This window comes from Salmo trutta, chromosome 8 (assembly GCF_901001165.1).
Source record: "Salmo trutta chromosome 8, fSalTru1.1, whole genome shotgun sequence".
NCBI lineage: Eukaryota > Metazoa > Chordata > Actinopteri > Salmoniformes > Salmonidae > Salmo > Salmo trutta.
This window is the reverse complement of record NC_042964.1, coordinates 4,658,808-4,674,594: the sequence shown is the minus strand read 5'-3', so window position 1 is coordinate 4,674,594 and position 15,787 is coordinate 4,658,808. Positions and strand designations below refer to the sequence as shown.

General features: G+C 47.5%; 1 protein-coding gene across 1 annotated transcript in view; it reads left to right on the top strand.

Moving 5' to 3' along the window:
• lrch4 (leucine-rich repeats and calponin homology (CH) domain containing 4) overlaps window positions 1-15,015 on the top strand; it is a 24,150-nt gene extending 9,135 nt beyond the window's left edge. Inside the window, exons 5-16 of the mRNA XM_029759773.1 lie at window positions 1-59; window positions 296-413; window positions 2,450-2,556; window positions 2,668-2,723; window positions 3,724-3,876; window positions 4,465-4,536; window positions 4,901-4,955; window positions 9,307-9,367; window positions 9,458-9,651; window positions 10,022-10,159; window positions 10,337-10,414; window positions 14,668-15,015. The exon at window positions 1-59 is cut by the window's left edge and continues 38 nt beyond it. Coding sequence (XP_029615633.1) covers window positions 1-59; window positions 296-413; window positions 2,450-2,556; window positions 2,668-2,723; window positions 3,724-3,876; window positions 4,465-4,536; window positions 4,901-4,955; window positions 9,307-9,367; window positions 9,458-9,651; window positions 10,022-10,159; window positions 10,337-10,414; window positions 14,668-14,835 — 1,259 coding nt within the window. The 3' untranslated portion in view covers window positions 14,836-15,015. The remainder of the gene's footprint in view (window positions 60-295; window positions 414-2,449; window positions 2,557-2,667; window positions 2,724-3,723; window positions 3,877-4,464; window positions 4,537-4,900; window positions 4,956-9,306; window positions 9,368-9,457; window positions 9,652-10,021; window positions 10,160-10,336; window positions 10,415-14,667) is intronic.
• Window positions 15,016-15,787: the final 772 nt, after the last annotated feature.

The window sequence follows — 15,787 nt, the reverse complement described above, 5'->3', positions numbered from 1 at the left end:
GTTTGGACTCTGGCTTCAACAGTGTAGACAGCGGCAGCAAGAGATGGTCTGGGAACGAGGTGAGACAGCCTAACGGTTAATTTGTTGTTACTAACTTGCAATTATCTGTGTGTGTGTGTGTGTGTGTGTGTGTGTGTGTGTGTACCTTGCGTGAAGAACAGTGGTACTACTATCTGTCGTAATGATTGGCCTTAAATCAAGTAGACGTTTTTCTACAGATGTCTTAAACCTTACAAAAGGTCAAATGTGTCAGACCTACTTGTCCCACTTTCTCCTTCCCTATCTGTGTCTCCAGTCTGCAGATGACTTCTCAGAGAGGTCCCTGCGTATTGCTGAGCTCACCAGAGACCAGAGGAACCTGGAGGAAGAGGTGGAGGACGACGACTCTTCCCTCACAGAGACCCCAAACACGGGTGAGCAGTGGACTCTAACTAACCCCCTTTAAACTAACCCCCTTTAAACTAACCCCCTTTAAACTATCACACATTATAACATCAGTTAGTCACACACCCTGGTCCGGTCAGAGATACAGGCTTTTATTACGGCCAAGCACTAACCCCTTACAACCATTAGACATTACGGTCCATCTTCTCAGACACAGATTTAGCTATTACTGCTGGACTGCAAAGCGTTCTCAATGGAGATTCTCCATTTAAAATCTGTGTCTGGGGGGGAAAATGGGCTAAAATACAGTCACCGGAGAATCAATGGGTTTTATTTCTGACTGGTCTCCTTGTGATGCTATCTAGTGGTTCATGTCCTCTAATCAAGATTCACAGCATTGATACACCCTTCAAAACCATGACAAATGTATTGTACAACTGAAATGTACCCGGAGAACAGTGGGTTAACTGCCTCGCTCAGGGGCAGAACGACAGATTTTTTTACCTTGTCAACTCGGGGATTCCATCCAGCAACCTTTCGGTTACTGGTCCAACGCTCTAACCACTAGGCTACCTGATGGTTACTGACCCAACGCTCTAACCACTAGGCTACCTGCTGGTTACTGACCCAACGCTCTAACCACTAGGCTACCTGCTGGTTACTGACCCAACGCTCTAACCACTAGGCTACCTGATGGTTACTGACCCAACGCTCTAACCACTAGGCTACCTGCTGGTTACTGACCCAACGCTCTAACCACTAGGCTACCTGCTGGTTACTGACCCAACGCTCTAACCACTAGGCTACCTGCTGGTTACTGGCCCAACGCTCTAACCACTAGGCTACCTGCTGGTTACTGACCCAACGCTCTAACCACTAGGCTACCTGCTGGTTACTGGCCCAACGCTCTAACCTCTAGGCTACCTGCTGGTTACTGACCCAACGCTCTAACCACTAGGCTACCTGCTGGTTACTGACCCAACACTCTAACCACTAGGCTACCTGCTGGTTACTGACCCAACGCTCTAACCTCTAGGCTACCTGCTGGTTACTGACCCAATGCTCTAACCACTAGGCTACCTGCTGGTTACTGACCCAACGCTCTAACCTCTAGGCTACCTGCTGGTTACTGGTCCAACGCTCTAACCACTAGGCTACCTGCTGGTTACTGGCCCAACGCTCTAACCACTAGGCTACCTGCTGGTTACTGACCCAATGCTCTAACCACTAGGCTACCTGCTGGTTACTGGTCCAACGCTCTAACCACTAGGCTACCTGCTGGTTACTGGCCCAACGCTCTAACCACTAGGCTACCTGCTGGTTACTGACCCAACGCTCTAACCACTAGGCTACCTGCTGGTTACTGACCCAACGCTCTAACCACTAGGCTCCCTGCTGGTTACTGACCCAACGCTCTAACCACTAGGCTACCTGCTGGTTACTGGCCCAATGCTCTAACCACTAGGCTACCTGCTGGTTACTGACCCAACGCTCTAACCTCTAGGCTACCTGCTGGTTACTGACCCAACGCTCTAACCACTAGGCTACCTGCTGGTTACTGGCCCAACGCTCTAACCACTAGGCTACCTGCTGGTTACTGACCCAACGCTCTAACCACTAGGTTACCTGATGGTTACTGACCCAACGCTCTAACCTCTAGGCTACCTGCTGGTTACTGACCCAACACTCTAACCACTAGGCTACCTGATGGTTACTGACCCAACGCTCTAACCACTAGGTTACCTGCTGGTTACTGGCCCAACGCTCTAACCACTAGGCTACCTGCTGGTTACTGACCCAATGCTCTAACCACTAGGCTACCTGCTGGTTACTGACCCAACGCTCTAACCACTAGGCTACCTGCTGGTTACTGGCCCAATGCTCTAACCACTAGGCTACCTGCCTCCCCATAAGCACACTCACTGAGGAAAGGGACATGCTTATTGTAACAAAACAGGAATAGAGACAGACGGCGCTTTGTTCTTCTTCTAAATCTTGGTCATATCCTCAGACATTCTGTAATATCTCTCCTCCTCTTTCCTCTCTCTTTTCTTGGTTTTCACAGTGAATGGGGAGGCCAAGCAGGTGGATTTCATAGACCGCAGCGTCACCGAGGAGAAAGAAGACAGCAGGACGAATCGTCCCACTCCCCCCCTCACAGCGCCCCCGCAGGTTAGGAGGACACCTTTATGAATGCTTATAAAGTAATTTTTTTAATGTGTTTTTATAAACATCTTATGAAGAGCAGATGTATATGTAACAATGATATGGTGGTGTTCTCAGGAGAACGCAGAGGAATCCTCACCACCACCCCAAACACAAGACTCTTCTAGAAGCAGGTGAGACACACACACACACACACACACACACACACACACACACGCACACACGCACCTTAATTGGGGAGGACTGGCTCATGGTAGTGAGTGGAATGATATAAGCAACATCAAATCCATGGTTTCCAGGTGTTTGATGCCGTTCCATTTACTCCGTTGCGGACTTTTATTATGAGCTGTCCTACCCTCACCAGCCTCCTGTGGCACACACACACACACACACACACAGACCATTGATACTGCACAAGGATACCTCACTCTCAGCCGTGTAACCACAAGGGTGTGTGATCGTGATGTTTGTGTGTGTGTCGTTGCCAATTGTATATTCGACTGTGTTCCTGCAACAGTTTCACTGCGGATTCAGCAGTTTTGACTGGCTGGCTATGTGTACACAGTCTCATACACAGCAACCGCCCGTCAGTGTTTTCAGATTGAAAAGGACAGATAGTCTTTTGATCACACTCTCTCCCTGCCTTGTTTTACAAGGTCAGCCTCTCTCAGGGAGTGTTTGAGGAGCTGGGAAAAGTCAACAGACTGCGGTTCCCATTACTAACACCACTGACTGACCCAACCAGAGGAACCCCCCCCCCCCCAGCCAGCCCCTTCCCCCCCCAGCCAGCCCCTTCCCCCCCCCCAGCCAGCCCCTTCCCCCCCCCCAGCCAGCCCCTTCCCCCCCCCAGCCAGCCCCTTCCCCCCCCAGCCAGCCCCTTCCCCCCCCCAGCCAGCCCCTTCCCCCCCCCAGCCAGCCCCTTCCCCCCCCAGCCAGCCCCTTCCCCCCCCAGCCAGCCCCTTCCCCCCCCAGCCAGCCCCTTCCCCCCCAGCCAGCCCCTTCCCCCCCCCAGCCAGCCCCTTCCCCCCCCCAGCCAGCCCCCCCCCAGCCAGCCCCTCCCCCAGCCACCCCTCTTTTTTTTTTTTTTGATACCTTCCACCCCTCTTTCACTGTGCTTTTTATACGCTCACCCTCTTTCTCCATATCCTTCTGTCTCTCTCTCTTCCCCCCCAGGTCTACTGTCAGTGTGGAGGTAGGAGGGGGGCTGTCGCACCCGTCCCCCTCCAGTCCCACCCTGGAGGAGAGGAGGAGACCAGGTACCCTGCTCATCTGGCAGGAGAGAGAGAGAATCCATCAGCAGAGAGACCACACGGCCAGAGACAACGGGTGAGGAGGGAGAGAGGACCCAGTAGCAGCAGGCGGGTCAGAGACAACGGGTGGGGAGAGGGGGGGAGAGGACCCAGTAGCAGCAGGCGGGTCAGAGACAACTGGTGGGGAGAGAGGACCCAGTAGCAGCAGGCGGGTCAGAGACAACGGGAGGAGAGAGGACCCAATAGCAGCAGGCGGGTCAGAGACAACGGATGGGGAGAGGGGGAGAGAGGACGCAGTAGCAGCAGGCAGGTCAGAGACAACGGATGGGGAGGGATCCTTTCTACAATGGAAGCTGGCTGTTAAGGCTGGACACAAACCATATACTTTAAAAAGCTATGATCAAAGTGTCTTTATTTAAAAAATGTAAACAGGATAATCAACAGAGTTGGTACAACAAAATATAACAAGATCCCACCCCAATTAAAGTTTAGATTTTTTTTAAGGTCATTGTAACAACTTATCTAAGAACCAGCTGCTAGTCAACTTGTGTGTGGTGATGGACTTATGGTGTGAATATTTCAAACGTCGAACAGTTGTAGACAACTTTATATGGAAACAACCACCTTTCCATTTCATATCTGATTTCTAAACATCTCCTTCCAGTTTACTGAAGATTACAACGGCCAAAACAGGAAGTCATGTGGCGACGCTGTCACAGACAGGAGGTAGCTCGAGGTAAGAGACCTTAAATCTTACATGAACCAAGCTAGTCCAGGGAGTGAGAGAACACTTTTCCTGCCTGAATTGAAGCATGCGACGTGTGAAATGTTAATTTAGGCTGCATTTTGTCAGGCAGCCAATTCTGATTTTTTTTCTTCCAGCAGTTGGTCTTTGCACCAATCACATCAGATATTTTTCAGAGCTGATCTGATTGGTCAAAAGACCAATTAGTTGGTAAAAGATCAGAATGGGTCTGCCTGTCTAAGCGCAGGCGTCTTTCCTTTAGTCAAAGCTCCTGTTATGTTGTTTAGCAGCAGATGCGTGTGCACAGTGCCTGATTTGAGTATTTTCTTTCTGAATGTGCTCTGTCTCCCCCTAGTGGTAGCTCACCAGAGAACATCCACTCCCAGAACGGGCTCAGGCAACGATGTGCGGTCAGTCTTTCAGCCAACTCTTTATACTTTCATCTCTCTTGTAATATATATATTTTTTTACTTTATTTTTGTCTTGATGGGTATTGTGTCACTATTTAGTATCAGCAGTATAATTCATAGCCTGGTCCCAGATCTGTTGTCTCCTTCTATAGCCTGGTCCCAGATCTGTTGTCTCCTTCTATAGCCTGGTCCCAGATCTGTTGCCTCCTCCTATAGTCTGGTCTCAGATCTGTTGTCTCCTCCTATAGCCTGGTCCCAGATCTGTTGTCTCCTCCTATAGCCTGGTCCCAGATCTGTTGTCTCCTATAGCCTGGTCCCAGATCTGTTGTCTCCTCCTATAGCCTGGTCCCAGATCTGTTGTCTCCTCCTATAGCCTGGTCCCAGATCTGTAGTCTCCTCCTATAGCCTGGTCCCAGATCTGTAGTCTCCTCCTATAGCCTGGTCCCAGATCTGTAGTCTCCTCCTATAGCCTGGTCCCAGATCTGTAGTCTCCTCCTATAGCCTGGTCCCAGATCTGTTGTCTCCTCCAATAGCCTGGTCCCAGATCTGTTGTCTCCTCCAATAGCCTGGTCCCAGATCTGTTGTCTCCTCCTATAGCCTGGTCCCAGATCTGTTGTCTCCTCCTATAGCCTGGTCCCAGATCTGTTGTCTCCTCCTATAGCCTGGTCCCAGATCTGTTGTCTCCTCCTATAGCCTGGTCCCAGATCTGTTGTCTCCTCCTATAGCCTGGTCCCAGATCTGTTGTCTCCTCCTATAGCCTGGTCCCAGATCTGTTGTCTCCTCCTATAGCCTGGTCCCAGATCTGTTGTCTCCTCCTATAGCCTGGTCCCAGATCTGTTGTCTCCTCCTATAGCCTGGTCCCAGATCTGTTGTCTCCTCCTATAGCCCGGTCCCAGATCTGTTGTCTCCTCCTATAGCCTGGTCCCAGATCTGTTGTCTCCTCCTATAGCCCGGTCCCAGATCTGTTGTCTCCTTCTATAGCCCGGTCCCGGGCCGTCGGCTCCTCCTCCTGTAGCCCGGGTCCCGGGCCGTCGGCTCCTCCTGTAGCCCGGGCCGTCGGCTCCTCCTCCTGTAGCCGGGTCCCGGGCCGTCGGCTCCTCCTCCTGTAGCCCGGGTCCCGGGCTGTCGGCTCCTCCTCCTGTAGCCCGGGTCCCGGGCTGTCGGCTCCTCCTCCTGTAGCCCGGTCCCGGATCTGTTGTCTCCTCCTATAGCCCGGGTCCCAGGTCGTCGGCCCCTCCTCCTATAGCCCGGCCCCGGGTCTTTTGTGCTCTTGCCCAACTCATTTGCTGTCATTTTCAAGCCAAACATGTGACAGGGTGCATGATAGCACAAACAGACTGTCACCCAGGCTGTATAATCCACACCTGATGTAAATCATGTTTATGACTGGCACCCAGGCTGTATAATCCACACCTGATATAAATCATGTCTGACTGGCACCCAGGCTGTATAATCCACACCTGATGTAAATCATGTCTGACTGGCACCCAGGCTGTATAATCCACACCTGATGTAAATCATGTTTATGACTGGCACCCAGGCTGTATAATCCACACCTGATGTTAATCATGTTTATGACTGGCACCCAGGCTGTATAATCCACACCTGATGTTAATCATGTCTGACTGGCACCCAGGCTGTATAATCCACACCTGATATAAATCATGTCTGACTGGCACCCAGGCTGTATAATCCACACCTGATGTAAATCATGTCTGACTGGCACCCAGGCTGTATAATCCACACCTGATGTAAATCATGTCTGACTGGCACCCAGGCTGTATAATCCACACCTGATATAAATCATGTCTGACTGGCACCCAGGCTGTATAATCCACACCTGATGTAAATCATGTTTATGACTGGCACCCAGGCTGTATAATCCACACCTGATGTAAATCATGTCTATGACTGGCACCCAGGCTGTATAATCCACACCTGATGTTAATCATGTCTGACTGGCACCCAGGCTGTATAATCCACACCTGATGTTAATCATGTCTGACTGGCACCCAGGCTGTATAATCCACACCTGATGTAAATCATGTTTATGACTGGCACCCAGGCTGTATAATCCACACCTGATGTAAATCATGTCTATGACTGGCACCCAGGCTTAATAATCCACACCTGATATAAATCATGTTTATGACTGGCACCCAGGCTGTATAATCCACACCTGATGTAAATCATGTCTGACTGGCACCCAGGCTGTATAATCCACACCTGATATAAATCATGTCTGACTGGCACCCAGGCTGTATAATCCACACCTGATGTAAATCATGTCTATGACTGGCACCCAGGCTGTATAATCCACACCTGATATAAATCATGTCTGACTGGCACCCAGGCTGTATAATCCACACCTGATGTAAATCATGTCTGACTGGCACCCAGGCTGTATAATCCACACCTGATGTAAATCATGTCTATGACTGGCACCCAGGCTGTATAATCCACACCTGATATAAATCATGTCTGACTGGCACCCAGGCTGTATAATCCACACCTGATGTAAATCATGTCTATGACTGGCACCCAGGCTGTATAATCCACACCTGATATAAATCATGTCTGACTGGCACCCAGGCTGTATAATCCACACCTGATGTAAATCATGTCTATGACTGGCACCCAGGCTGTATAATCCACACCTGATATAAATCATGTCTGACTGGCACCCAGGCTGTATAATCCACACCTGATGTAAATCATGTCTGACTGGCACCCAGGCTGTATAATCCACACCTGATGTAAATCATGTCTGACTGGCACCCAGGCTGTATAATCCACACCTGATGTAAATCATGTCTATGACTGGCACCCAGGCTGTATAATCCACACCTGATATAAATCATGTCTGACTGGCACCCAGGCTGTATAATCCACACCTGATGTAAATCATGTCTATGACTGGCACCCAGGCTGTATAATCCACACCTGATATAAATCATGTCTGACTGGCACCCAGGCTGTATAATCCACACCTGATGTAAATCATGTCTATGACTGGCACCCAGGCTGTATAATCCACACCTGATATAAATCATGTCTGACTGGCACCCAGGCTGTATAATCCACACCTGATGTAAATCATGTCTGACTGGCACCCAGGCTGTATAATCCACACCTGATGTAAATCATGTCTGACTGGCACCCAGGCTGTATAATCCACACCTGATGTAAATCATGTCTGACTGGCACCCAGGCTGTATAATCCACACCTGATGTAAATCATGTCTATGACTGGCACCCAGGCTGTATAATCCACACCTGATATAAATCATGTCTGACTGGCACCCAGGCTGTATAATCCACACCTGATGTAAATCATGTCTATGACTGGCACCCAGGCTGTATAATCCACACCTGATATAAATCATGTCTGACTGGCACCCAGGCTGTATAATCCACACCTGATGTAAATCATGTCTGACTGGCACCCAGGCTGTATAATCCACACCTGATGTAAATCATGTCTGACTGGCACCCAGGCTGTATAATCCACACCTGATGTTAATCATGTCTGACTGGCACCCAGGCTGTATAATCCACACCTGATGTAAATCATGTCTGACTGGCACCCAGGCTGTATAATCCACACCTGATGTAAATCATGTCTGACTGGCACCCAGGCTGTATAATCCACACCTGATGTAAATCATGTCTGACTGGCACCCAGGCTGTATAATCCACACCTGATGTTAATCATGTCTGACTGGCACCCAGGCTGTATAATCCACACCTGATGTAAATCATGTTTATGACTGGCACCCAGGCTGTATAATCCACACCTGATATAAATCATGTCTGACTGGCACCCAGGCTGTATAATCCACACCTGATGTAAATCATGTCTGACTGGCACCCAGGCTGTATAATCCACACCTGATGTAAATCATGTCTGACTGGCACCCAGGCTGTATAATCCACACCTGATGTAAATCATGTCTGACTGGCACCCAGGCTGTATAATCCACACCTGATGTAAATCATGTCTGACTGGCACCCAGGCTGTATAATCCACACCTGATGTAAATCATGTCTGACTGGCACCCAGGCTGTATAATCCACACCTGATGTAAATCATGTCTGACTGGCACCCAGGCTGTATAATCCACACCTGATGTAAATCATGTCTGACTGGCACCCAGGCTGTATAATCCACACCTGATGTAAATCATGTTTATGACTGGCACCCAGGCTGTATAATCCACACCTGATGTAAATCATGTTTATGACTGGCACCCAGGCTGTATAATCCACACCTGATGTAAATCATGTCTGACTGGCACCCAGGCTGTATAATCCACACCTGATGTAAATCATGTCACTTCCCCTTCAACAGAGTGCAGATCAGATGTCACTGTCTCATACGTCACCAGTTCAGCGCTCTGTTAGCCGATCAGGTACACACCAATACAGTTCACCTGTCATCTCCTATCTCCTAGTACAGACAACACCGATGTTAGTTAACACAACGTGTGTGTGTTTATCAGACGTTCCGTCGTCTCCCAAGACGTCGTCCCCGCCAGGCCTGAGTCAGAAACCCAACAGTTTCCTGTTCCGCACCTCATCCCGCTGCAGCGTCAAGAGTCAGTTCTCCATCTCAGGCTCCACACAGAGTCTGGTAGAGGCAGGCCGCTCTGAGTCTCGCTCCGTGTTGAGACCAGATGTAGTACAGCTACGCAAGGTACGGTTTACCTCCTACCTTATCTCTTCTGTCTCTTTAATGCCTCTCCACTTATACTCTGTCCATTTAAGGGGCTTTTTATTGGCATGGGAAACATATATGTTAACATTGCCAAAGCAAGTGAAATGGATTAAAACATGAACAGTAAACATTACACTCACAAAAGTTCCAAAAGAATAAAGACATTTCAAATGTCAAATGTCTATATATAGTGTTGTAATGATGTGCAAATAGTTAAAGTACAAAAGGGAAAATAAATATAGGTTGTATTTATTTATTTATCTCCATCTCTCTGTATCTATCTCTCACCCTCCATCTCTCTTTCTCCCTCCATCTCTGTATTTCTCTCTGCCCCGTCCATCTCTGTCAGACTCTGGAGTCGAGGTTAAAGACCGTCCTGCCAGAGGATCTAGGTGAGGCGTTGTCCAATGGAACGGTCCTCTGCCAGCTGGCCAATCACGTGCGGCCTCGCGCTGTGTCCATCATCCACATTCCCTCCCCAGCAGTGGTAAGCCAATTCCAGACACCTACTGTAAAATTCTACTCAGTTTAGGATAAATAAATAAATAGACCGGGACTTGATTTGATCAAAAAGTGAACAATATGGTATTTGTTTTGATGATGTGTCTGTCTGTGAGACTGTGTGGTTGACTCTGCCTGATGTTCGGTCTCTCTGTCCCTTCAGCCCAAGCTGAGCACGGCCAAGTGTCGTCTCAACGTGGAGAACTTCATCTCTGCCTGCCGTAGGCTGGGGGTCCCTGAGGTAAGGACTCTTTCCTCCCTTTATTTCCTCCTTTTGTTCTTTCTATGGTTCATCACATGTCATGTTGTCCCCTTGGTCACGTATGTTAGTATTTTTCTCAGCTCTGAGATGATCCAGTTATGCTTTACAAACTGTTTTTGTTAGCTACCTGTTGCATTGTCCTTCTGTGCTTGAAGCTAATTATGTTTGCCTTTGTCTCTCTGTTATGTCATTTTCATCTCTCTCTGTTATGTCATCTTCATCTCTCTCTGTCATCTTCCATTCATCTCTCTCTGTTATCTGTCATCTTCCATTCATCTCTCTCTGTTATCTGTCATCTTCCATTCATCTCTCTCTGTTATCTGCCATCTTCCATTCATCTCTCTCTGTTATCTGCCATCTTCCATTCATCTCTCTCTGTTATCTGTCATCTTCCATTCATCTCTCTCTGTTATCTGTCATCTTCCATTCATCTCTCTCTGTTATCTGTCATCTTCCATTCATCTCTCTCTGTTATCTGCCATCTTCCATTCATCTCTCTCTATCAGACGGAGGTGTGTGTGTTGTCTGACGTGTATCTGTGTAAGCTGCCTGCTGTGCTGCGCTGTGTGGAGGCCCTGGTGAAATGTGAGGTGGAGAGGGACACCCTGTACAACCCCTGCTCCTCACTGCTCTCAGAGGGCTTCTTGGTCTTCTACAGCCTGGTCATGATCCTGCTGTACACACTGTACTACCATCTGGTATCATAGATACTGAGGACTCTGTTCTACACTGTAGTGTGTGTGTGTGTGTGTGTGAGCGAGCGAGCGAGCACTTGGACTGATGTGAATTTGACCACCTAATGCGAACATTCACAGACAACCCAGACTTAAATAATCCACCATGAATTCCCTAAAAACACACATTCACTCTCACACACACACACACACACGCACACGCACACGCAGCTGTCCTGGCATGAGGTATGCCGGGTGAGAGGCAGGCCTCACAACACAGGATGGACTGTCAGCTGCCCCGTCCAACGTTAACAGCTGCTGTCAAAATGTACACAACGTGACAGTACACACACAGCCTCAGCAGAGCACACTGTGTGTACGTACAACATGGAACCATGTGATTCACAAAATAACCACTGAATTCATGTCCTTTAAAGTTGAGAGTTTGGCTCTGGCCCAGATTTATGTCGTCTGAAATACCCTTTAGATAAAAGGGCCCTTCGAAACTTGACAATCTATGTGAATGATTAACAGAGAAATACATTTTAGTTAAACCATTACAGTTCTAATACAGAAACACTCACATTTATATTTCTAAAGGGCTTCCCAACATGACTGCCTTTATCCCTCGGATGCACTGCATGTCTCTGTCTGACGATGTCTCTGTCTCACGCTGTCCTGTCTCCAGTGAGGGGAAAACCCCTGTACTCAGAGAATTGGGAACACCCGTTGTAACCCTTGAGGCGATTAGAAAACAGGAAAGGACCACGTTTATCGAATAAGAGGACATTTTGTGACCTAGACTCCAACATTTTGTTGAAAGGATTAAGACATATTCTCGTGGAAGCCATTTTGGGGAAATGAGACCAATCCATTCGTGCCTGTTGTAACTGAGTGCCAGTCAGAGTGCTCACTAACCAACACCTTCCACTGGTTTCTGCCTGCCGTGTCCGACTGTGGCCACCAGGGAGCTGTGTTGCTACACTACATTACACCGACTGCTATCCCCAATGCTTTTATGTCTAAAAACTGATGGTACAGAAACATTTCCAAGCTTGTAATGATTTATGGTAACTACTTTTTGCTGTTGCTGTTTGTTTGGTCACCGGCTTAACGTGCTTCATGTTTGTAAAAATGTAAACAACTAATTAAATTATTTTTTTTGTCTTATTTATATTTTTTAAAGATTTGTTTTGTGTTTTTTTTCTTTTTTTCTGTCTGTTGCAGTGCTTTGGGAAAGAGCATTGGCCTCATAGATAAAAGCTAACTGAAATCAATTGGTTTAATTTGCTTCCTGATTGAGTCAGATTACTGGTCTTAGCCGTTCAATGGGACCACTTCTCCAAAGCTCGCACGAATAAACATTTAGATAAAGATGATGGTTAGCTCGTATCAGTCAGATAATTAACTTAAGTCTGAACTGTCATGTGATCTGCTCTTACAGTTTAGGCACTACATTTCCCATCAGCCCTATTGTGTACAATGTTGCTGTGGGTACTCTTGGGAAGCTATTTTATTTTGTGCATTGTTGAGGCCTCCGCTTTCTCCAGCGTAAGGCTAAGTCATAGCTTACCGAGTGCTCTGTGAAAACTCTGTGGGATATCCAAGCTAATAGAGCTCGCCAGCTTGTGGTCTGGTTCGTTTAGCCTTTTCAATGGTCCAAATGAATGGGGAAGGAAATAGGGGTTAACACGTAAGGTTATGAGAGAAAAGTCATGTCAACTAACTGATATTATGAAGCGTTTATCTGAGTTTTTACTACATAAATCAAAATTCACAAAGCGACGTTAACCGATGAAGGTTCTCTCATAGAACAAGACCTGTGTGTTAACGCCATTTCCGTTTTCCCCCATAGGCTTTGAGTTAGTGCCTACAAAAAGACACCATTGTCAAAAATACTGAGGTGTAATACATTTTACACACACACACACACACACACACAATGTAAATAGAAGGCAACATTTCACCTTGTATTTGAGGTGTGTCTCTTACTCTGAGGTGTCATCCTAATACTGTAATCAGGACTTTTTCATAGGACGGTGATGTGTGCATATTGATAGAGCTTAGTCACCTTGCATGAAGTAGGCAAGAAGAGCGGCCATTTTGGTGGTCGAGGCTAGGTGGTTCCAACTCGTCATCCTTCTACTCCCGTGTCCTGAAGGGACATGTAGAAATTACCCATTTCCTCTCTCTTCTCTGTTACATCATTTTTGGCGCATAACCACAGTCAGTCGTTGTTGGAATTGCATTTGCGATTTAAATATTTCAACCAAAATGAGTTTTTTTATAAAAAGAAACTAAAAAAAAGGTGGAACCACCACCATTATTCACTGGTTTAGAAATGAATTCTATTCTTTAAAATGTTAACTGAACAGAAATACTGTTGTATTTTGTAATATTTATATCATACCTATGTATTTAAATGAGTTTATATAAAATCTATAGTTTTCTCCTCTGTAATGAAATTATTAAATAAGGAATTTAACCATTTCCAGTGTCATCGTCTGCTTTTGAAGTTGTCGGCTTTTTTGCTGCTAAAATGTTTTTTGTTTTGTAACTTGTATTCCTACTGTCAAGCTTTTGTGCATTCTGCCCTGCGCTTCAAACTCTGCTCTGCCCTGTGGATACCAGGTTTACTACTGTCATTTGTGTGCTGCCCTCTAAGTGGAGAAGGTACGTTTGTGCAGCAGCTCACAGAACAGAGGTAATGATTGCACCCTCGCTGCATGTTTGGACTGGGGTTAGTAGAGGTGGATACATTTACAGGGCTCTCAGGTCTTTCCTCGATTCCTTGTCCTCTCCTCTCGAACCCTCCACTAATTTAGTTTTCCTTTATTAGATCGAACCAGGTACCTTGCGTTGCAGCCTGTGTTTAGTCCCCTCTACCGAACCTCCCTACACGAATTGGCTTTTATTTGATGCTCAAGTGTCACTGGTCACAAGCGCCACCCACTGACTGAGATATTATCCAATGAATTCCATTTGCTCTCAAACTCCACTGCGTTCTCGGGCTCTTTCAATTCATCTCTCCTCGATTCCTCTCCTTCTCAAAATGCATTGGACTTTGAACCTTTTACCTCCAATACGATTTGAAGAGTTGAGGAGAGAGGAATCAAGGCAAGATCGATTTGAGAAAGAGCCCTCGTCTCTTTTGAAAGTTGAGCGGGAAGGGTATGTCCTCTAGGTTTTCCACTGATGATTTGAGAAAAATGGGAGGAGAGGACGGGAGAATTCAAGAAAATACTTTTTTAAAAGCCCAATTTGTACCTTTATCTTCCCCTATGGTCTCCACTCCATCTTGGGCTCCATGGTGGATAAAGAAATGGGTACTTCTTGTAGTGTGGTCCTTGTTTTCAGCATGCAGTGGATGTGGTGCATGAGTGTACAAGTATTGAAGTTGAATGGTGGACGTCTGTGTGTTTTTGCTCCTTAAGTAACTGTGATTGTGTGACCGTTATGGTTGTTTTGACTACAGGTTAACAAGTCATTAGTTTGGTTGTATCAGATGTACATGATCATGTACAGTGTGTGTGACTTCTGTCTCTCTTCCCACCCCAGGACACCCTGTGTCCCTGCCAGCTGATCCTGGACGGTGAGGGTCTGTCGCGGGTCGCCCAGACCGCCCAAGCCCTGCTGGACCTCCCTGTGTCAGGACCCCGCCGCGCCGCTGCCCCAACCGGGCTGCCCCAACAACTGCCTGCTCAGAATCTTACCAGCACCCAGTAGTTATCATTACAAACAAAATATAATGGAGTCTGTAGTGTGTTTTCTTTCATTCTTTGCCCATGTCCGTTTTGCGGTCTAAACAGCTGCATTTTAAGAGGTAGCAAACAGAGAATGGTACAACTTCCCCGTAAGACTCAACTACACTGTCACATTTGAAGAATAAAATCTCAGGAAACTGTCCATGGTTGTATTCCTTTAGGTTTTGTATATGTGTTACTGTATTTGTCTACAGAGGGCCCCATTTCAACACAGACCTCCTCAGGTGATAGTTGTCGCAACATCACCATCAAACCTACTGTTCCCAGAACATGTCGAGGGGGGGTAAACCTGCTGTTCCCAGAACATGTCGAGGGGGAGGGGGGGGTAAACCTGCTGTTCCCAGAACATGTTGAGGGGGGGGGGGTAAACCTGCTGTTCTCAGAAAATGTCGAGGGGGGGGTTAAACCTGCTGTTCCCAGAACATGTCGAGGGGGGGGGTAAACCTGCTGTTCCCAGAACATGTCGAGGGGGGGGGTAAACCTGCTGTTCTCAGAAAATGTCGAGGGGGAGGGGGGTAAACCTGCTGTTCTCAGAAAATGTCGAGGGGGAGGGGGGTAAACCTGCTGTTCTCAGAACATGTCGAGGGGGAGGGGGTAAACCTGCTGTTCTCAAATTTCGAGGGAGGGTAAACCTGCTGTTCTCAGAAAATGTCAAGGGGGGGTAAACCTGCTGTTCTCAGAAAATGTCGAGGGAGGGTAAACCTGCTGTTCTCAGAAAATGTCGAGGGGGGGTAAACCTGCTGTTCTCAGAAAATGTCGAGGGGGGGTAAACCTGCTGTTCTCAGAAAATGTCGAGGGGGAGGGGGGTAAACCTGCTGTTCTCAGAAAATGTCGAGGGGGAGGGGGGTAAACCTGCTGTTCTCAGAAAATGTCGAGGGGGAGGGGGGTAAACCTGCTGTTCTCAGAAAATGTCG